Source organism: Lipophrys pholis (assembly GCF_963383615.2).
Source record: "Lipophrys pholis genome assembly, chromosome: 23".
Taxonomy (NCBI): Eukaryota; Metazoa; Chordata; class Actinopteri; order Blenniiformes; family Blenniidae; genus Lipophrys; species Lipophrys pholis.
Window position 1 is genome coordinate 3,444,148 of NC_137645.1, and position 21,999 is coordinate 3,466,146.

General features: G+C 48.5%; 2 protein-coding genes across 7 annotated transcripts in view; one reads left to right on the forward strand and one right to left on the reverse strand.

Moving 5' to 3' along the window:
* Nucleotides 1-810, forward strand: part of LOC308127574 (PI-PLC X domain-containing protein 1-like) — a 1,906-nt gene extending 1,096 nt beyond the window's left edge. The window contains exons 4-6 of the mRNA XM_080492705.1: nucleotides 49-155; nucleotides 275-345; nucleotides 412-810. Coding sequence (XP_080348831.1) covers nucleotides 49-155; nucleotides 275-345; nucleotides 412-686 — 453 coding nt within the window. The 3' untranslated portion in view covers nucleotides 687-810. The remainder of the gene's footprint in view (nucleotides 1-48; nucleotides 156-274; nucleotides 346-411) is intronic.
* A 110-nt stretch (nucleotides 811-920) lies between these two features.
* LOC308127635 (uncharacterized protein) lies at nucleotides 921-21,232 on the reverse strand. 6 transcript variants are annotated; one of them, XM_080492783.1, is made up of 41 exons: nucleotides 21,036-21,232; nucleotides 11,985-12,526; nucleotides 11,547-11,627; nucleotides 11,412-11,471; nucleotides 11,224-11,299; nucleotides 10,823-10,962; nucleotides 10,723-10,740; nucleotides 10,394-10,600; nucleotides 10,299-10,325; nucleotides 10,145-10,207; nucleotides 9,980-10,063; nucleotides 9,851-9,901; nucleotides 9,640-9,780; nucleotides 9,509-9,562; nucleotides 9,392-9,436; nucleotides 9,206-9,268; nucleotides 8,602-8,733; nucleotides 8,031-8,096; nucleotides 7,928-7,954; nucleotides 7,756-7,854; nucleotides 7,644-7,679; nucleotides 7,417-7,503; nucleotides 7,185-7,217; nucleotides 7,041-7,076; nucleotides 6,492-6,551; nucleotides 6,246-6,323; nucleotides 6,132-6,167; nucleotides 6,000-6,053; nucleotides 5,721-5,792; nucleotides 5,498-5,563; nucleotides 5,376-5,406; nucleotides 5,225-5,292; nucleotides 5,031-5,135; nucleotides 4,795-4,942; nucleotides 4,652-4,716; nucleotides 4,442-4,570; nucleotides 4,294-4,326; nucleotides 3,713-4,183; nucleotides 3,445-3,642; nucleotides 2,963-3,072; nucleotides 921-2,762 (listed from the first exon to the last, which is right to left on the reverse strand). In XM_080492783.1, exons 1-41 carry the CDS (start codon nucleotides 21,124-21,126, stop codon nucleotides 2,549-2,551), a joined length of 4,197 nt encoding a protein of 1,398 aa, XP_080348909.1. In that variant the 5' UTR covers nucleotides 21,127-21,232; the 3' UTR covers nucleotides 921-2,548. The 6 variants fall into 6 exon arrangements, with proteins under 6 accessions (XP_080348909.1, XP_080348905.1, XP_080348910.1 ...); XM_080492779.1 differs by lacking the exon at nucleotides 21,036-21,232 and adding an exon at nucleotides 16,210-16,852; XM_080492784.1 differs by lacking the exon at nucleotides 9,206-9,268.
* Nucleotides 21,233-21,999: the final 767 nt, after the last annotated feature.

Sequence of the window (21,999 nt, forward strand, 5' to 3'; positions counted from 1 at the left end):
ACACACACACTTAATGCTTTCACATTCTTCTACTTCCTGTGTGGACAGGAAGTTCCCACCCTGCGCTCCTGTTGGGTCAAAGGTCAGCAGCTTGTCGTGTCATACGACAGAGAGCAGGTGCAGCGTCCTGAACTGTGGCCAGGAATTCCCTACTGGTGCGTTTGCAGCTTCCCATCCTTATTCCCACAGGGGAGCAGGGAACTTTCCCAGTGGGAAGTGGGATTTTCCCCTGTAAATAACTGTAAGTGAAGCGGTGGCCTCTCATGTGCTGCAGGTACGCCGACAGCCCCAATCCTCAGAAGGTGGTCTCCTACCTGGAGGAGCGGCAGCGTGCGGGACGACCAGGTACTCGGACACTCGTAGTTACAGTTACTCTGGCGGCATGGAAAGTAACCTGGTGTCTTTCTGCAGCTGGTTTCTACGTGTGCGGTCTAAACCTAACCGAAGACGCCGCGTGCGTGCTGCTGCGTCCGCTGGACGACCTAAAGAAGATGACGGTGAAGGCTGCGTCGCCGCTGCTGCGCTGGGCGGCGGCGCAGCACGCAGGCCCCGGCACCGCCGCTGTCAACATCATCTGCTGCGACTTCGTGGGCCTCCTCGCCGACTTCTGTGCTCGTGTCATTGCACTCAACTACAAACCACTGCTGGCGGTTGCCACGGCAACACAAAATTTCCTCCTGATTTAACGGCATCACTTCCTGTTTGAACTCTTGTTATTGTAAACTTGTACATATTATCATACAGCTTCTGGGGCCACAGATGCATGGAACTGATTACAAATAGTAAGATTACTGGCTTTAAGTTTTTTTTTTTGTGTAGTTTTACTCATGCACAATATGTAATTGACTTAACAATACTCATGACTGCAGTAATTTGGAATAAAAAAGTGTAAATGACAAACTGACCCAAGAGGTTTTCTTCCACACAATATTTATTACTGGGGGTGACCCAGGTTTTGGGGCTCCTGAAGGCTGCAGGTGTCGGGTTACGGGTGAAGTACATTTAAAAACCAAAAATAAAAAAAAACCTTTCAAAAATAAATATCCCTTTTGTTTTTGCTCATAATAACCACATGAACATGTCATCCTTCTTCGCAAAGTGAATAGGATGTGCAGCAGATGACACATGATTACAAAATACTTTTCACAAGGTTCAGTTTACGACAAAAAGCAGTTTAACACAGAAATATGAGCATCAGATGTTGATTTCAGTGTTTTCTTTATGAATCTCACGCCATAAGAAATGATTATTTAAAGGTGCAGCGCACTGGTAAGTGATACCAGTACTGTGCAACAGGGGGCAGCAATGAGTCAACGTTGGAAGAATCGGACATGACTTATTGTTTTATCATTAACAAAATGGGATGTAAAATAATTGAATGTTATCAAAAACATTTAATAATAAAGGGTTTAGAGTCTAATTAAACTTCAAAATGGCAAAAAAGGGTGGGAAAAAATGTTAAAATTCTATAAAGTGACAAAATGAAAGAAATGTGATTACAATAGAACAAAAGTGGATATAAAATGGCAAACAAAATGCAAAATGACAAAGATGTTAAGAAAATAACATGTAAAATTATGAAAACAAAGTAAGATGTAGTAAAAATGTGAAGTTAATTGGCAAAAACATAAAAAAATAAAATAGAAAAAAGCCAAACGGACAAAATGGGATTATGTTGTGAAATTGGTAATTTGGGAGAAAACTTGCAGTAGTGTTGAGAGTATATAGGATCAGTGCAGACCAAAGAGTGAATGTTCAGTTTCAGCAGCAGTAACCAGAATTAAAGCTTGAAGGAGATACGTAGCTTCGAAGCTAAAGAAAGTTGCCTTGAAGGTAAAACGGAAGGCATTCAAGCTAAAGGAGTCAGTCTCCAAGCTAAACCAGTTAGCCTTAAAGGTAAAGGAGTTAGCTTCGAAGCTAATGTAAACTTGGAGTGGATGATCCTGTTCAGTCTTGCCTTAATGGATGAGTTTAAGGGAAAAATGGAAGACGTTTTGCCTGCTAACTGTAGCTGGAACGTTAATGTTTTTGTTAAAATGACTCAGCGAAAACAAATAAAAAAGGTTATATATTCTCTCCCTTTCAGACTAATTATTTCTTTACAGATTTAACAACAGCCAGTCTTCAAATGTTGCAGATATTCATGTTTCTACTCCAGACTCGCCTGGTTCTGTTGAGAAGCTAACGTGTTCAAGACACTAGCGCCCCCTGCTTTTAAGACTCAGAAGTATCACTATTCACGAGGCCCGCGGGCCACAGTTTGGGCACCAATGATCCAGAACCTGTGTTCCGGTTGCTAACAAGTCCCAAACAGCAAAAGAAAGCAGAACAGAGCTGCGCCTTCGGACACCTCATGGGGTCAGAGTGGACGTCCAATATGGCTGCCGGGAGGGGACAGACATGAGGTCACCTGAGCTCAAACTGAAGGTCATCATGAGGGATAACTGTGTGTAGCACCATATGGGAGTGGCTGGCAAACATACAATGATATTTATGAGGACATTTATATACAAAGGACCAAAAGCAGTGTGTGTGTGTGTGTGTGTCTCTATCTCTTGGCCTGGTCTACGTAGCTGTTCTCGATGCACAGCACCACGTAGGCGCTGGAGCAGCTGCTGGAGCTCTGCTGCAACAGGCTGCCGCTCTGCAGCGGCGACGCCATGCCGCTCAGCGTGGGCTCGCCAACACGCCACGTCTCACAGAACCCGTCCTCATGTCGCTGACCTTCGCTGGTTGAACCATGCCACATCATCTTCTCCGGCCTGCCATGAAACCCAGAAGAAAAACTAGATATTAATGGTTTGTTTTCTTTTGAGACTATAGCTGGAGCTTTACAATTTTACCGTTGTTGTTCTGTAATAGTGTTGTAGCTTAGCATTCGTTTCATAACTTGAGCATTTGTGTCATAGCTTCAGCAGAGTTGAGCATGGCTGACTGAGGGAACTTTTTATCGGCCGCTCACCACGTGCTGTCGTTAAGAACATCCTTTCCATCGAATGAGTAGAGGGGCACGCTGTGTTTCATCCTGCCCTCGTTGAAGATGGAATCCCAGCTGTCAAACAGAACCTCATCCTGGCAAAGGACAAACAACTGCGTGGTTAGTGCTGTCAAAATGAGCAGATGGTGTGGAAAGTCCTCCGGTTCCATTCTGGGGCTTTCTGTGATGAGTTTGAGCCACACGTGCTGGTGGTTGGTTGAATCAATGTTGGATGATGATTGGACGCAGTTGGATGACCTTGAAATTGAGGATGGGCAGGTGCTGATGATTGGTTAGATGATGGTCAGATTTACGTTGGATGTGGTTGGATGTTGGGGGGTTCTTGGAGATTGGTTGACTATCAGCTGAATATATGTCAGACGTGTGTTTGATTACGCACCATAAGGTTCTAAATGGGTTGGTGGTTGGTGTCCCTGATGTGCTTCGGTGATGGCTGGATGACATACCTTGAGGTTGAGGATGGGCATGCGATCGCGGTCCAGCTTTCTGACGATGCTGTGGAGGTCCTGCAGCCTGGCGGACAAGAAGGCCCTGAAGGTGCCGTGCATGCCAATGGCCTGAGCCTGCGTGAAGCACATGAAGTCCGCGCCGCGGATCCCGCGCATGGAACCGCTCTGAGGGCTGTTCAGGGCAATCAGGTGAAGCTGCGGAGAGACACAGACCGTCACATGTGTTCACCCTTACAGGAAAACCCGCCCATGGGTCTTCTCCTACCCCTGGTCCTGAAGCGTGACGGTGGACTGGGGTCTGGGGCACAGGGGGCGGTGGTCTCCTCTGAGGCGTCACTGCATAGCGGCCGTCCTGGTATGGTGACCTCCCATCTGGTTGGTTCACACGGTCGGCATAACTGGGGTACCTGGGGTCTGTGGGCACCGGGTATCGTGGATCCGGTTGGTACCGATGATCAGGCTGGTACCGAGGATCCGGTTGGTACCGAGGATCAGGCTGGTACCGAGGATCAGGCTGGTACTGAGTATCTGGGTGGTGCTGAGTATCTGGGTGGTGGTGAGTCTCCGGGTGGTATCTGGGATCTGGATGGTTGTTATGATGGTGGTCTGGTTGTGGTTGAGTCTCTGGGTTCTCTGGGGGACTGTGGGAGTTGTGGCTGAAGGTGCCAGTGTTGGAGTGATGGTCCGGAGAGAAAGGAACATCCGGCGGGGGCTCCACAGCTGCAACCTCATTCTCCTGAAAACACAGAGGAAGGGCCGACATCATGGTTGTTCAGCTTTAGCATTGAGGATGTGACATTAGCATTCGTGATGTATTTGTGTCAGGTCGTGTGGATTGTGACTCACATCGTATCTGGGCAGGGGGATGTAGCTACCCAACTGAAAAATAAAGACAAAATTAGCACAAACACACAAAGTAAAAAGTTTCCTGCTCCTGAAATGTGACGTCTGAGCGCTACAGAAAGTGTGAGGTGGTCTATAGGGGAAGGGTCACCTGGACTTGTCGGATTCCGTCTCGAACTCGCAGGTACAGGTCGGTCTGGTCCAGGACATAGACCAGCGAGCCCTCGGGCTGCCTCCTGGCTGTGGCAGTCATGGTATCGTAAGACCTCAACACAGTCACCTTCAAACACAAAGACCCCCGGTGAGCATGTATCTGAGACCTGAAGACACACAGATACACACCACGGGAAGAACCACTCACCCCTGACTGGTGACCCGGCAGTCCTGGAGCTCCGGGTGGTCCCGGGGGTCCTGGGATGTTGATGGCTGCAATACAAACCCAGTCAGTTCAGTCCGATACAGCAGGGTTCTCTCCACGCCTGCACGGTTTTATAGTGAACTTACTCTGAGTGCCTCTGTGGGGTCCAGAAAGGGACGGGCCAGGGGGTCCAGGTGGGCCCGGTGGTCCGGGCTGGCCATCATACCCTCTGCCTGGGGATCCAGGCGGCCCCTGAGGGCCCGGTGGTCCTTCGATGGATTCTCCCGGAGGTCCCTGAAGACAGAGTCCATGAGATACAATAAGACATGAGACAAAATAAATATTCATAATGACAATAATAAACAAACAATGATGATCTCACGGGAGGTCCTGGGAATCCTGGTCCTCCATAGCGGGGGTCGTAGTATCCTCCTCCACCCGGCTCTCCTTTATCTCCTTTCACACCTCGTTCACCTTTGAGTTCATTCTCAACAAACAAACAAACAAACTCAAAATAAACAGGATGTGACCTTAAAGCGTGAATGGGTGTCGCATGGTGATGATGTCATCGTTTACCTTCAGAGTGTAAATGTCCAGTGAGCCTTGTCCTGTAGACAGTCCGGGCTCCCCTTTCTCTCCCTTCACTGTAAACAAACAGCAGCTGTAAACAGACGTGCAGTGAGAAATTGGAGTCCAGCTCCATGGAAGTGACCATGTGGGGACTGACCGGAGTACCACCTGGAGTCGTCCTCGGACCCCTGAAACGACACACATCACAACATTAGAGGCTCTATTTCCATCCTCACATCCTCCACCCTGACACTCAACGGCTGCTCTCTGTACACTCACTCGAGTCCTGTCCGGGTGGAGAGCAGGTCCAGGAGGTCCAGGGGGCCCCGGGGGGCCTGCAGGACCCTGAGATACAACAAGTTCCAGTTATTCAGCGAGATATCATAAACATAGGCTGAACTCCTGCGGAGTGTTGCAGTCAGCGGAGGAATCACGATGACAAACTCAAGACAAACAACTGAAGTAATCAGTTTAGTTTTAGACTGAAGGTCATGGAACTCACAGGATACCCGAATCCAGATCCACCTGCAGAATCCCCCTTCTCTCCTCTGACCCCATTCAGTCCGGGTCGACCCTGAAACACACACACACACACACACACACACACACACACACACACACACACACACACACACACACACACACACACACACACACACACACACACACACACACACACACACACACACACACACACACACACACACACACACACACACACACACAGGTGTATGAGTCCGTGCACACTGACCAGTCCAGTTGGTTCAGGTGTGAAACTCACTGGTCTGCCGGGGAAGCCAATCTCTCCCTTCTGTCCTGGAGGACCATGAGGACCCTGTAAGACAACACATCAACTTCTGAGGACCCGACCCACATCAGCACCAGTATGGAGGTTTAAAGAGACAGTACGTACCACCGGACCCTCTGGACCTGGACCCCCAGGATCACCCTGGAACATAAAAACAAGCCATTAGATTGAGCGCAGGCTCAGATGGAGGCCTGACACGTTAGCGTTATAATACATTACCGGCCGTCCTGCCAGGCCACCAAGGTACTGAGGTCTCCCATCAGGCCCCATGATAACGCCCGGCTCTCCTTTTTGGCCCTTAATGCAACCAAGAAACAAAGAATTGGGAACTCACACACTTTTAAAAACCACAAAACATCATTCGTGTCAGGAAAAATGGTGTTTAAAAGTGGCCATCAACATAAAAATCTTATCAACTGCAAACCTTCAAAATAAAGACATGCATAATTGAATGAATAATCCTACCTTCGAGGCGAACCCTGGTGGACCTGTGTCTCCTTTATCTCCTTTAGGCCCTGCAGGGCCCTAAAACACAGAACATTAAACTTGGTCAAAAAAAACAACAACACATTTACACTGTAGACACGACAGAAAACATACACACTCAGTTCTAAATGTAGATCTGTAGATACATAGGTACAGAGGCTTGCAAATGTTTAGGGCCAGAGTTACATAACTCACCAAACGTTTCCACATTTTCTCACATTGCAACCACAAATGTCGATTTATTTTATGTGGACTTTATGTGAGAGACCAACACAACTTGCCTTTCGCCAGATGCAAAAGTATACTTGGTCTTCATGATGCTTTTTATTCAGAAATGGCCTCCAATGTCATCTGAGGCCTTTACAGAACACCTGGATTTATACTGAGTTTAGATTGCGCACAGCTAGACTGTCTACCAAGTGATTTTTCAATGCAATTGGTTGCATCGGTTTTTATTTCGGGGTATCACAGAAAAGGGGAATGAACACCTTTTCAAGTCACTCTATGTATTTATATGTAGAAACTTACGGGGTATCCAGCCCTGCCTGGAATGCCCGGTCCTCCCTGCAGAGGACAGACAGATTATAGACCAGACATGCTGACATATGAGAGAAGGACTGAGTGCTGTTTGTGGTTAGATAAGTCTGAGGAGCTCCGCGAGCCTCCACTCACCTCTGAACTTTCCTGCCAATACAGGTCGTTATACTACAGCGAGACAGAGTTAGGTCAGTTAGTACGAGGTGACAGCACAAACTGAGCCTGCTGTGGCTGTTAGTGGATTCAGTTCATTCACTCAGTGAAAAAGCTGCAGGAGTTGGGATCAATTCACATTTTATGGATGACAACGTGAACATTTGTGAGGAAGCTTCATGCAGCATCGCAGTAACAACACCACGGGACTCACATCGCCTGTTGGCTGGTACACCACCTCACCCGGGGGCCCAGGGGGCCCCGGGAGGCCGGGTGGCCCTCCGTCACGACCCGGCAGACCCTGTCAGATCAAGAGGCAATGTGAGAAAGTGTATCAATACATGATGGTCCAGTCGGGGCTTGAGGGGCTTGAGGGCCTTTCAGACGTTGCCCGACGCAGCTGAACCTGATATTACGTGATGTTTGTGGTCGGTAACTCACCGTCGGGCCTTTCTCTCCTCTTTCTCCCTTCTCGCCCTGCAGATGACAGCTGGTCAGTCTCACAAACACCAGGACTAGTATCAGAACCAGATGATGAGGTCCGAAGTCTTACCTGCTGCCCCGTGAATCCATCCAGACCCGGTATCCCAGGAGGTCCTCGAGGTCCCTCTGCTCCTTTGCTCCCAGGAGTACCAGGGAAACCTACTCTACCCTGAAAATACCGAAAATACACCAGTGAACACAAACAGAAGCACGTGTAGGTGTAGTGCCTGTCATGTACTCACAGGAAGTCCCGGGACACCAGGTGGACCCTGGAGGACAGGAGACAGTATGAGAGCCGAGTTGGACGGAACTGGACTACAGTTCCTAGCAAGGCTGAGTGCTTACCTGTGGCCCAATTAGGCCTCTGTTTCCTGTCAGGCCATCACTCTCCACAAATCTATCAATCCCGCTCTGTGTGAACAGGAAAACACATAAAGGTACCAAAACAAACCTCAAAAAGATATTCAAAGATATAAATACAAAATATACAAAAATACAACACTCAAACTGACCACTCAAAATACACAAGAAGACCAAAGAAAACCCAATAAAGTACCATAAACATACTCAAATCTACCACAAAAACAAACAATAAGAACAAGAACTCAAACTTTCTGCAAAATTGCACAAAACTACCACTAAACTATCTGATGATGCTTGAATATATCCAGTAAATCTACTGAATATGTTATAGCTATATTAATGCTGCTCTATGGACCTTGAATGGCTCTTCAGGGAAAAAATGTGATGGAAATGGGAATTATTTGCCATGAAATGCTTTAATTGACTCAGAATTAAGAATTCCAAGTGTGTTTCCTCGCTCGATGAGAACTTTATAAATGTCACAACGATTTGAATTTTAAAGAAGAAACTTTTCCTTCATTTGTGTCAAACAAAGACGGAAACCTTCACTCACAAAGCTAGAGCCGTACGGCGGTCCTGGTGGTCCGGGTGGCCCTGGAGGTCCAACCGGCCCCATGGGGCCGGGGAGCCCCGCCAGCCCGGTCTGCCCAGAAGTCCCCGTCTGTCCTGGGTCACCATGAGCACCCTGAGGACAGACAAAGGAATCTTGGGTACATTTTTTGGTAAAGACAAACAAAAATCATCAAAATCAAACGTGGCATGCGGAGCCTGACGGACGGAGGACAGAGAAGTTAGAGAAGTGCAAGAAGGTGAAGGTTTCCGGAAGAGCAAACCACAGGGTGTCATCTGGAGCTCTGGTTCCCAATATGAGGTCCAAGGAGTCACTCATGTCCAAGAAATCCAGATTAAGATACTTTCTACAATCAGGCAGCTGGGAAACTTTTACTTCTGCTGTTGGTGAGAGTGGGCGTGGAACATGTGACTGATCAGAGATCAGACGAGGTCCAAAGCCTTTCGAGGTGAGCCGAGGGGCTTCACTTTAAAAACAGTTGGGCACCAGAGATTCAAATAACTGTTTCCTGTTGTTAAGAGTTTGTGTGAAACAGGAGAAGGTAAAGAGAGCAGAGACCCCCGGACACCCGAGACCCTGTACCCACTGTAGAAGATGGAGTAAAGAAAGAGAGGACGCCACTAAAGAAGCCGGAGTCTGGAGCCGACGGCTGCAGGAGAGCAACAGACTGTGTTGTGAACAGCTGCAAAGTTCGTCCACACACACACACACTACAGACGTCTTTTTATGTCCAGCTCAGAGACACACACATACACATACACACACTCCTCACCTTCTCCCCTGCTGCTCCTGGAAGTCCCAGCTCGCCATTGTCGCCCTGCAGGAAGGTGAAGGTTTAAGGTTGCCAGGTCGGCTGAGTCATGACAGGTTGGTGAATGTCTGGCTGTACCTTGGTTCCTCTGAGTCCAGGCTGACCAGGAGCACCAGGAGGACCCGGGCGGCCCTGGAAAAACAACAGGGGTGGAGCTTTCACAACTTCTGCTTCATGACTCTAAAAACCATTGGAACGCAAGTACTCACTGGTAGACCAGGGGCCCCGTCTTGTCCAGGTGGTCCAGGGGGTCCAACGGCTATTGGACCACCAGGTCCCAGTGCCACTGATGTTCCAGGAAGTCCAGGTGGTCCAGGAGGTCCTGGAGGGCCCGGGAGACCATGAAGACCCTGGAGGGCCAATTGAAAAGTTATTTTTCCACATAGGAAGCCAACAGTGGAACACAGTCGGCGCATGTACCTTTAATTTGTCCAGATCCAAGAACCCGGAACCTTCCATGTCTACGAAAGTCTGCGAACATGAGTAACACAGTCAAGGGTCAGCATCAGGACATCAGCAGAGACAGAAAGAAACGACAGAAGGACATACAGGCCGATCACCAGTGCCTGGTCCAGGAGGTCCGGGGAGGCCGGGAGGGCCTCTGGGTCCAGGTGAACCATCTCCACGTTCTCCCTGAAAGTGTGCAGAAGTCATACCGGGTCAAAGTGAACTAAACCTGGCGGCTGGTTTCAAATCAAAATGCAGGTACTGCACCTTCTGGCCTTTGGCCCCAGAAGTTCCTGGGGTTCCTGGGAAACCTGGAGGTCCAGCAGGACCCTGGAAAGAGGATCAGACCAAACAATGATCTGCAAGTTTCCAGAAAAGGCAAGAAAAATTTTCCTGATCGAGTGTAAAACAGTGAACTTACAGATTTTCCGTCCTCTCCTGGATCACCCTGAAAGAACAACGCGATTGTGAGAAACTCAAACATTTTCAAACTCCTCCAACATCATTTCTACTCACAGGCTCCCCATCAGTTCCTGGAGGTCCTGCAGTGCCATCAGAACCCGGAGGTCCTGGAGGTCCGACCGGTCCAGCCACCTGTTGCACTACCGAACCATCCCCGAGTCGCACCACTTCAGCAGCAGGCCCCGGAGGACCGGGTGGCCCTGGAGGACCCTGAGCTCCTAGTTCACCTTTAGTCCCAGGGTAGCCGAAGCCGGAGTTCCCCTGTGGAGGAAAAGGTTTTTGGAGGGTAAGAAACCTGATCCTCCTTATGATCCTGAACCTAATCAATATAAATGTGAAGTTTATTAGCCGACTGTGGACATTAGGGCCAGCAGGTGACCCACCTTTGCACCTTTGTCTCCCTGAAACAAATACAGAGAACACAGGTCAGAAGTCAGAGGTCACAGGTTACCGTTAGGCTCTCATGCTGTGATGGCGCTTCACCTTCTGTCCCGAACCCCCCTGAGACCAGGAGCTGGAGCTGGATCCAGAGCCAGAGTCCCCTTTGGGCCCCATGGGGCCTTGATCCCCTTGAGAGCCTTTCTGCCCCCGGTCCCCCTTCTCTCCTCTCGCCCCAGCTCCACCTGAGGGGGCAAGAAGTCAATGGCTTCACCAGCTTCAGCTCACAGAGAGAGACAGCACCTTTATGACAATCCACAACAAAAGTAAGAAAACCCCCAGTTCACCAGCTTCAGCAGGTACTCATTTCATCAAAGTAATCAGTCGCTGTGTGTTCATTCATTATATAGAGACCGAGTTACTGAGTAATTCTCAAAATGGATGTAATCTTGCGAGCGTCCACCGGAGGCACTGAAGAGTCAAAGTACAGGAAGCTGTGTCGATACCTGTTTCTCTCACTCTGCTCCCCTGTGAGGAGGTCAGCGGGGGCTCAGGCACCGGCCGTAAAGAGGCAGGGGTGGTCTGAGGGGCAAACAAACATCAAAGCATCGTCAACAAGGCTTTTTGAGCACGGAACTGTTTGGCCATATTTTCTTGCATATCTTGCTTCTCATGAAAACGCCGTCACACCGACCTTGGCACGGTGTCTTGTAGCCGTCCGCTCGCCGTTGCCGCTGCCAAAGTCCCCTGAGGCCTTGAGTACGGAAGGAGACGGACATTAGAAGGACCCAGAGACAGCGAACGGAGAACGAGGAAGACAAACACTCACTGCATCTGAGTCGTCCTCGTCGTCACACAGACGCTCCGCGGCCCGAGGGCTTCCCACCACTCGCAACTCCGCCATCTTCCCCTGAAATCACAGGTCAAAGGTCACACACAGGAGTTGCAGTTCCGGAGACAACCGGGACACACTGTAAGGTGAGAAGCACTCCGCTGCATCTTGATTCTCTTCCCAGGAAGTGACATTATTCCGAGTTCTGTGAAAATTGTAATTAACAAATCTGACCACAAGAGGGTCGTCTTTGACAACTTCAGCATATCAACTCCAAACACAAAAGGACAACTAGAACATTCCATACTGTGTTTTTCTGTGTGACAAGTTCAAATTCCACCTGATCAATTTTCCCAGAGGAGCTTTGATTGTTCAACATTATTTTTACAGATAATGAAAATAGAATTCCAAAACTTTTCTCGGCCTCGTCGTTACCTGGAATTTGTCAGAGTCTGCTCCGCCCGCCTGGCCCACAAAGATCCCGGCAGCAGCATCCAGCTCCATGGGGTCCGGCGAGCGCTCCATCTTCACCACCTGTGGCTCCGAGTCGCAGCCGTAGTAGAAGGTCACCTGGTCCTCGAAGACGGCTAGCGAGAAGCGGCTCCACGTGTTCACCATGCTGGGCACATCGAAACTGGCTGCCTCGTACGACGCCTCCGAGTCCGGTTCGGTATAGAAGAAGCGCACCTTCTGGCGGCCCCCGCGCACGGCACTTAGCTTGACGCCGACGTACATGAGGTTCTGGGCACCATCCGTGATGGAGAAGAGGACGGACGCATCCGGCGTGGACGGCGACACGTGGAAGAGGAGTGAGAAATGGCGGTAGAAAGGATTGGGGACGTGAGCCAGAGCTGGCTGACCCAATGCTATCGCCGGGCCAAATGCGTAAACCTCTTCCCCCCGTGGTCCAAACTCCCCGGACATCTGCCCAGGAGAAGGGTCTCCCAACAGCTGCTGCAACGACACGCCGCCCTCCTCTGCAGACAAGGGGTTAGAAAGGTCAGAAAGTCAAAGGTCAGAGAGTCAAAGGTCAAAGGGCAGAGAGACAAAGGTCAGAGAGTCAAAGGAAGCAAGACAAAGGTCAAAGTCAGGAAAAACAAAGACAGGCTCCTCTAAAGGGACACAAGGGACAAAAGTAAAACAGTCAGAGGTCAAAGGGCAGAGAAAGAAAGGTCAGAGAGACAAAGACCAGAGAGACAAAGGTCAAATGTCATAAAGATATATCTCCTCTGAAAACAACTTATGGGACAAAGGTCAGAGATTCAAAGGTCAAAGAGTAAAAGGTCAGAGAGCACACACACACACACACACACACACACACACACACACACACACACACACACACACACACACACACACACAGTGTGAATGAAACATTAAAAAGCAGTTGTAGGAACAGAAATGATCAGCAAGCCACAAAAAAAAGCTTTAAGTTTCTTTAAAAAGTAGAAAATTTTTAAAATTAATCTCCAAATGAGAACAAACTTGGAAACCTTCCAGCAGAATTGGCTGTGAACTTGACGGACCGTCAGTTAATCAGAGTAACCAAGTATCTAACTACCAAGCACGGACCAATCCAGGGGGACAACCCAAAACGCATCGGATAAGATTTTAAAGTATGGGTAGGGTTTTTTTTTTTTTTTTCAAAGGTACTCCACTTAATGAAGGCAAATATAATATTTCTGAGTTGTGTCCCCCCCACCCCCCCGAAAAGCATGCAGACTCCTGTGGCTCTTTACAAGAGTTCTCACAAACTCCCACAAACCCTAACGTCCCAAAGGGGAACCAGCAACGTTCTCACAAACCACGTGAACATTGAAAGGGGCCCGAAAAGTAACTTTTCCACTTCAAGTCCATCATCCACTCACTGCGTGCTGTGGTGGCGCCTCCTGCAGGTTGAACATGGTATCAAACATGAGAACAGAGTCGCAGTTTTGGGCCAGTTTTCACCCGCCATCAGGCCAGCTTGGGGCGAGCAGTGGATTAACTTGGGGCTCGTTTATGGACGAGTTCTGACCAGTTGTGGCTCTGATTGACGGAGAGCCTGTGTGGAGCTGGAGAGAGGGCCGGCAGCGCGGCTCCAGATGAACCCGGGTCCCTCAGGACCTGTTGCACTCTGCAGGGTGGTCGTGTTCCCACTGAGGGCACCTGCTGCTGGCTCGTCTGACGCCGCACAGCTGCTGCAGCTGCTGGAAGAACCAGCGTGAGCTCAGTCTGAACACCAACTGATTCTCAAAGATTCATTTCACGCTAAAATAACTGGAAAACTGAAAAAAAACTACTATTTTGCTCAATAGATACAAATACAAAGTTATTAAAATTAAGTTTCCATGCTGTTTTGTGGCTTTTACTCACGTCTTCTCACGAGTCTTTAATATTTCTCCTAAACTTAACAGTTGTGTGTGTGTGTGTTTGTATGAGTGAGTGTTTGTGTGTGAGAGAACAACAGGCGGATATGTTCCAGCTCTAAAACGGATGAGCTCATATATCATGTTACGGAGGGACAGTGTAATGCCCCGTCAGTGTGAGAGCGGGGCAACTCGACCCTATGGGCCTGGGCGTGGGCGGATAGATGGAGGGGGGTGTGTGTGTGTGTGTGTCTGTCCATGGGAAAGTGGAAGCGTTCACACACATGCTGAAACGATGATGAGCTCCTCAGAGGGGCTCGACTCTCCCTGCAGACCAAACAAGACGGGAAAATAACTAAGTTACGCCGATTTTCACAGACAAACACTTAAAATTTTCTCTCTGAAAGACCGAACGACTCAAAAATTGTCCAGAAATACAAATACAAATACACACAGCTGGATTACAGCAGTGACTGGGAGGACAATAGTTGAAGAGATAACGGCTGCTCTGAAGCTCGACAACTCTTAACAAGTTATCTAGTAATGAAATCTGAGTAACTAACTGAGTTACAAACACCAGTTAGAAACTTGTTACTGACGCACACACAGCAGCAAGGTTTTCCCTCTTTGCTCATCCTTCATCAGCCAAACACAGAGAGGGGGAGTGACCTTTGACCCCGTCTTATCACCGCCACAGAAGGCCCTCTTGTTGCCGACGGCGACACCGCTGCCATCGCTCCACAGAGGAAGCGCACACACTTGGCACTGTTCTTCCACGGCAGACAGATTTCCCACCCACAGCCGTGACCCTGAATGCCACACACACACACACACACACAGACGGCCTAATTGTCCTGCGGTATGATGAGCCAAAACAGGCATGCGGTGGTGGGACGCCGGCGACCATAAAAGTCCCCAAAACCAGTGAACTACTGCGAGATCCCAGTTTGACGTCCCTGCAGACTAAAACTGTCATCAAGCACAGTTCATCCTGAAACAATAAAAAGGCCCTGCAGCAGCTGGACGGGGCCCGGGACAGCGTTTCCTGCCGGGACCCAAACCGGAGGTCACGTCTGCTCCGCGTGCTCCTCTCATGTTGATGCTGACGCCGACGGCGTCAGACTCAAAGCTCTGAAGGGGCTGCGGTTGCTGACCATCACTGACCCGTCACTCACAAACACACTTCCTCAAACAGGAAGTGACATCACGACAGGAACGCACCATCTGAGTGCACTCGCATGTTTCCTCACAGATCACAGGTCTTCTCAGGAAAGACGACCATCCTGAATCCCGGAGGGGCATTTCAAAGTGCCTGAAGCTGCGCCTGCTCAAGGTCGGAATTCTGGACTAAATTTAGATTAGGAATCAGGATAAATTAAGCCACAAGCTTTGCTTTAACGTAAATGGATCTTTTTCTTTTGAATGTTTACAAAAAACTAGTAAAAATGATCATCACTTTTATCATAAATGAATATAAATTATTTAGGAATATATATTTTGGTATACAGTTTGCAGCCAATAAAATAAGTCATGAGTAATAATAATAATAATAATAATTACTGTTTATATCTTTTAATTTTGACAGAAAACAGTTGGAATATATGTAATTGGATTAAACTTTATATGAACTAGTTTGGTGGACTGTCCAGTGAAGAGCCGTTTATCTGGAAACATGCTAAATGTGACGTCCAAACAAACACAAAAACACACAAACAAGAGGCCAGGAATGCGTCTGTATACATGTCCCCCCGTCGGGTTACCTTTCCAGGTACTAACTGACACACACGCCGGACGGCGGGGGTCCAGAGCCTCATCGGGCAGCAGCTCGCACTCCAGCGGGAGGCGCCCGCTCTGCAGGGACGACCAGCAGCGGTCCTGCAGCAGCAGGCAGAACCCCCGGCAGGGCTGGAGGGTGGGCGGGGCCGGGGCCGGGGCCGGGGTGGAGGGGCACCTGGGCACCAGCAGCAGGCAGAGAAACCACTCCGCACTGTGGTGGCACCCCGCCCTGGTAAGCCACTCCCACTCCTGCAAGACCGCGCCCACCTCCTCCACTGACGTGTGGTTGAAAAAGTTTGGGAGCGAGAAAAACTTTTGCCATTTGCAAACCGGCCAATCAGGGGGCACCGCGGCGCACCACGGCTCAACAGGAATCCTGCTACCTGAGCCCACCCCGGACGCCGCCTCCACCCTCTCCCCTCTGAACTTGCTCGCCATACGCGTCACGTTAGCATTAGCGGCCTCCACCTTCTCCGTCGGGCCTCCGTTACTAGTCCCAGAAGTCGGGATCAAGTCCCCCACCCGGACAAACTTACGGATCCCCGGCGACACGTGTAGGATTTCTCCCCCATCTTTGGAGACGCCGTCACGCTTGGCTTCTTCCTGCTTTGCGCCGCTACCTGACAAGGTCACACCTGACCAGGTGGTTTTGGACAAAGTTGCGTGAGTTGACAAACTCTCCGTAGAGAAGGTTCCCAACGAGTTGGCCCGGGTAGAGGAGGAACCGGTTGTCGTGGAACCAGTTGATGACATTGCCGTAGAGGTGGCCCTGGTAGAGGTGGAACCAGTTGTAGTGGAACCAGTGGATGATTTTCCGGTGGAGGTGGCCCTGGCAGAGGTGGCACCAGTCGATGAACTTCCTGTGGAGGATTTCGACGAGGTTGCAACTGTGAAGGTGGTTCCTGTCAGCACGTCCCCAGTGGAGGTGGCACTATCCGTCGTTCCCGTCACCTCAGTGGGAGATTCCGATACAGGATCCGGGTCTTCAGACCAGAACCAGGCCTGAGAGGTTCCGGCACAGAGGACCAGGAGGAGCAGGCATGAGGGGACTGTCCTCGCCATGCTGCAACCAGACGCCCACCAGACTTCCACCAGACTTCCACCAGACTGCCGCCTCTGTCCGCTCCTCTGAAACGTCTCGGTCCACACGGCTGGTCAGCGGCGGTCCGGTCAACACGGTCGGAGGGTCTTTGATGTGACGCTGACACAGATGAGCTGCTGAGTGGCCGCCTTCCTCCAGAGCTGCAGAACTCTCGTTAAAAAAAAAAAAAAAAAAAAAAAAAAGGGCCACTAGCGGCAAGGGGGGCAATAGGGGACGGCAGGAGGGGCAGGATGTGGCAGGAGGGAGGCGAACAATGATGTGATTGGTTCATGTGATCGGACACGATGAAGCGCCGCCCCTGAGAGGACGTTTCCACAGTAACGCACCAAGCTGCAGGCTGGAGGAGGACATCCCATAATAAGTAGCTCTGAGACTACAGAAGAGAAATGTGGAGCAGAATTGAAGGATCAGCACTTTACCCAAGTACTTTTCTCTCTTTGTAACAGATTACTTTTGATGAGTTGAAACAAGATTTTAGACACTGAGAGTTTGAGTCACTCAAAGGAAAAGTGCAGGAAGCCTTAATGACATAATGATTGTCCGTCCACTAGAGGAGGAGGAGCAGGAGGAGGAATAGGATCCGATTGGATCTTCAGCTGCTCTCTCTGGGGATCGACTCCGATGCCTCATCGGAACAAATCCTCGGAAAATTAGCTGCTTCCAGGTTCTCACAGACCTCCTCCTCCTCCTCCTCTTCCTCCTCCTCCATCCAGCTGTTGCACATTCCTCCCACGCCCACGCTGCAGTGCAACGGGCTGCCACCAGGGGGAAGCAGAGCTGTGGGATCAGTGCTCCACGGGACAATAAAAAATGGAACACTTGGTTTCATTGTGAGCAGAGTAACTCACTCAGACAGAACACACGATACATACTCACAAGAATTACTCACTTCATGAAACTACCGAGTGTCTGATGGAAAAGTCAACCTCATCTCCGTCTTTAAATTCTATGCTTAAACAGACACCGACTTCATTCAAATATGATAATAAAAAAAACTACCAACACCAACCAACGAACCAGCTAACCAGCCAAGTTACCAAATAACATTACAAATAATTATCTAATCATGCAACAAACAAACCAACTAACAAAAAGACTAAATGGACAACTCCCCAACCAAGCAACCACCAAAATAACCAACTACCCAACCAAGCAACTCCCCAACTAACAAAACAATTAAATAACCACTACAATCATCTAATCAACCAGCCAACTATTTAACTTGCCATTGAACCAACAAACCAATTAATTAACTACCCAGCTAGTGAACCTACCAACCATTTAGATAAAGATACTGCACCAATCCAATACTTTAAGATGAAGTAGCTGTGATTAATTGCTTTTTGGTTACTCACACAAATTGTTAAACAGAACATTACTTTTAATATATGTTAAAAGTCTCCTGGTCGCATGTTTAAAGTACAACAATTAGTTACTTCCTGAAGTAACTAGTAGAGTATTTTCAATATGGACGCTAATCCAAACTGTAACCAGTAACTAGTAACTGTAAAACATTTAATGTATCAAATTCATAGAGACCTTTGCCTCCTTCTAGTGGCCATATGTGGGAACTACAACCACCTCATGAAAAGAACACAAGTGATGCTTTCATATGTAACTTGTAAAGTTTTATTTGAAGTAGTCAGTAACAGTAAAACAATGAACGACTGATATTTCTGCAATGTGTGAGTCGTCTGCAGTGAAAGGAGGAGGAAACATTTCAGACATTTCCAGACAGGCGGCAGTGAAACTCACAGACAACACCCTGTTTGTTTCTGACTGAATATGTTTGTTACTGCGTGTGTGTGTGTGTGTGTGTGTGTGTGTGTGTGTGTGTGTGTGTGTGTGTGTGTGTGTGTGTGTGTGTGTGTGTGTGTGTGTGTGTGTGTGTGTGTGTGTGTGTGTGTGTGTTTGTGTGATAGATTCTGGGTCATGAGATCATGTGACTCAAAACTAAAGAGGATTAAGATGCCTTCATTGTGAAAAACTGGTTCAATCCGATGGTCTCTCAGCTTTCACCAGAATTTACTGCTGCAGGGGTCACATGACTCTTTAACCACTGCCTGACACCTGAACCTCTACATGACACCTGAATCACTGTATGACACCCGACAGTGGTGGCTTGGGATTGGAAGTTTGCAGAGAAGCGTTTTCTCCAAGAGGATCCACAAAGTCCACTTTCTGTCTTTACAGCCACAAACTGAAGCGACCTGCTGGAACATATCAGGGATGCCGACACGTGAAGAAACTGCATGCCTGTCAGGTCAAAATATTTTCAAACGTGACATCACATTCAGCAGTCCGGCAGAAGGGCCCCCGGCTGGAGGCCAGCAGCCAGTGAGGGGCCCTGAACGCACATCACGCTCCAATACCTGGAACACAACTTTTTTTTTTTTACCCTCAAGCATCTGAGATCTGCTGGAAGAAGACGAGCTTCACCCAGGAAACTGGAAAAGCATCAAACACCTTTTTTAATTCGTTTTGTTTTTTTAAAAGCGTCTCCATCTTCCACAGGTGCCGCTCTGAAAGCAGCTCCTGACAGGAAAAGACGGAGGCTTCTCAGAAGACTCCGACTTAATGAGGAATCAGACGCGTGGTGGAGGCAGGAGGAGCGTGTCGGCGTGTTTATTCAGGCTGCAGCGGCGCCACATTTTTGTCTCATTCAGAGACGACTCGGATAAGTCGGGACATGTGAGGGTGAATCAGATCCTCCCGAAAGGTTATCGGCGTCAAGCAGGAGCTGAGTGACACAGTAACGAGCTGCTCTTCAGCACGCGGCTGCTCGCCACGCTAAAGCTGGCACTGAGAGCGTTTTCACAACAACGGTGCTCGGAGTCACCGAAAACGGAACTTTTTGAAAACGCCCCGACTCCGTCTCCACGGGAACGGAGGAAAATTAAACTTTTCCGAAATGCCGCGAATGCCCATGTTGACCACGGCCGTGGTGAACAGTTCTGCTGCACAAAAATCGTTTTCGTTTCCATGGAAACATACATCGTTTTCAAAATGTTGCTGTGGAAAAGCGGAACTTTTCTGAAACAGAAAAGTAAAAACGAGGCATTTACACTTGAAACGTTGCTTAAACTGGGCCTCGGATTTCAGTAACTGTAACTGAGTTACTCTGTACATCAAAGTACATAGTTACTCATCAGTCACTAAACACAGTTACTGTTGCTTGTGATTTGTTAATGTCTTTGAACGATTGATTTGGACTCTACAGATCAAACACACACACACACACACACACACACACACACACACACACACACACACACACACACACCTCATTTACTTTTAGATCGCTCGTTAAATAAAGAGTACAGAAGTACAGTAAGCACGCTGAGCTTGAGTTCATGTCAGAGGCATTTCACAGAGTTCTGTTTCTACATGAATGTACGGGCATGTCTGAATTCAGTGTGTGTGTGTGTGTGTGTGTGTGTGTGTGTGTGTGTGTTCCTCTGGGAGGGAGTGACGAGCCCTGAAGAGAGGAAAATCTGAACAAAGAGCAAATCCCCCGGCCTACACACACACACACACACACACACACACCTGAATGAAAGGATCGACGCTCAGAGGGGGAAAAACGAGACGCCATCTGAAGACATTCAATAAATATCCATGATGAAAAACAGCATGAAAACCATAAAGGATCAAAAATATGACGAGAAAATATTGTGCAAAAACATGAAGCCAGGCTGAAAAGATGCACACTGAGCACGAAGGAGCACGAAGGAGCCCAGAGATGCTCCGAGACCCCATGAAGAGATGCACACTGAGCCAAAAAACATGGAAAGTCTGCAATAAAGGTGTCAAAAAATATAAAAATGTGTCACAAAATGACATCATACATGATGAAAGACGCATGAAACAATGACACAGACACACAGTGACCACCTGGGGGCCTCAGCTGTGTCTGTGCCCAGAGGCTCTGAACCACAATATATACCCCAGGATACCCCTGTGGGGCTGGGACGCCTCTGCTGCAGTCTACTGTCAGCAACAATGCAACAATCTACACACAACAATCTACACACGACATTCAACTTACAGCAGTCTATGGACAACAGCTTATAAACAACTGTTTACACACATTTAAAAACAACAGTTTACACAAGCAGTTATGGACATGAATCATAAAGCTCAGTAAAAATACAAATAACGCGTTTTTGCATTTTTTATCCGTTTTATTTGCGCAGTTTTCCAACATTTCTATAAACTTTCCGGTTCATTAAATATCAATGAGCTGAAATCAGCGCTTACCTGTGCGCTGTGACGTGATCCGCGTGCACAGCAGCAGCAACTGCGTGAGAGCGAAAGCGCACGCGCTGCGAGCAGAGGCGCGTGCACGCATGTTGAAACCTTTTGCTTTTTAATTTTTATTCTCCAGGATTCACGAGTCGAAAACTCCTGAAAAAGCCGCGCCGCGCCCGCACACCTGCGCTACCTGCGCCGTGTGTGCGCACCTGGAGCGCTGCAGCCACACACACACACACACACACACACACACACACACACACACACACACACACACACACACACACACACACACACACACACACACACACACACACACACACACACACACACACACACACACACACACTTTCCTGTTAGCGTCTTCAAAACAAGACCTCCAAGGACAATATGATGGAAAAACTTTAAAAACAGACCAAAGTTTCATTTAAAAAAGTTTGCATTCGCAATAATTCACTTTATCAGATAAAAACTTCCTTAAAATAAAACTTAAAAGCAAAGAATTTTTTTCTTTTTTTGACTAACTGGTAAATAAATCCTAATAAATCAGCACACACATACAATTTTGTACTATTAAGCCATTTTTAGATGTATTGTTAAAATCCCAATATGCTTATTCTCAAAATAACTGAGCTAATTAATGACTGCCATTCTGAGGCTAATCAATAATGAATCAATAACATTCACTGGGTGAACTTCGAGCTTTGATAGGCTAATAATTAGCAGGCCTATGGCGCCCCCTATGTGTGTCATATCCACTGCATCCACAGTGAGCAGCACATCCACTGCATCCATTGCATAAACAGTGTGGGATAGGATTCAGGAAGTGCTTTTATAGTGAAAGCAGCTGCCTTTATTCCTGTGGAAACTGGTGGTGTTTCCTGCTGTCAGCCTGCAGGTTGAGCACCCCCCCCCCCCCCCAGGCTGCAGCTCACTGTGCACGCTCCCAGGATAAATAAAAGCAGGTGGT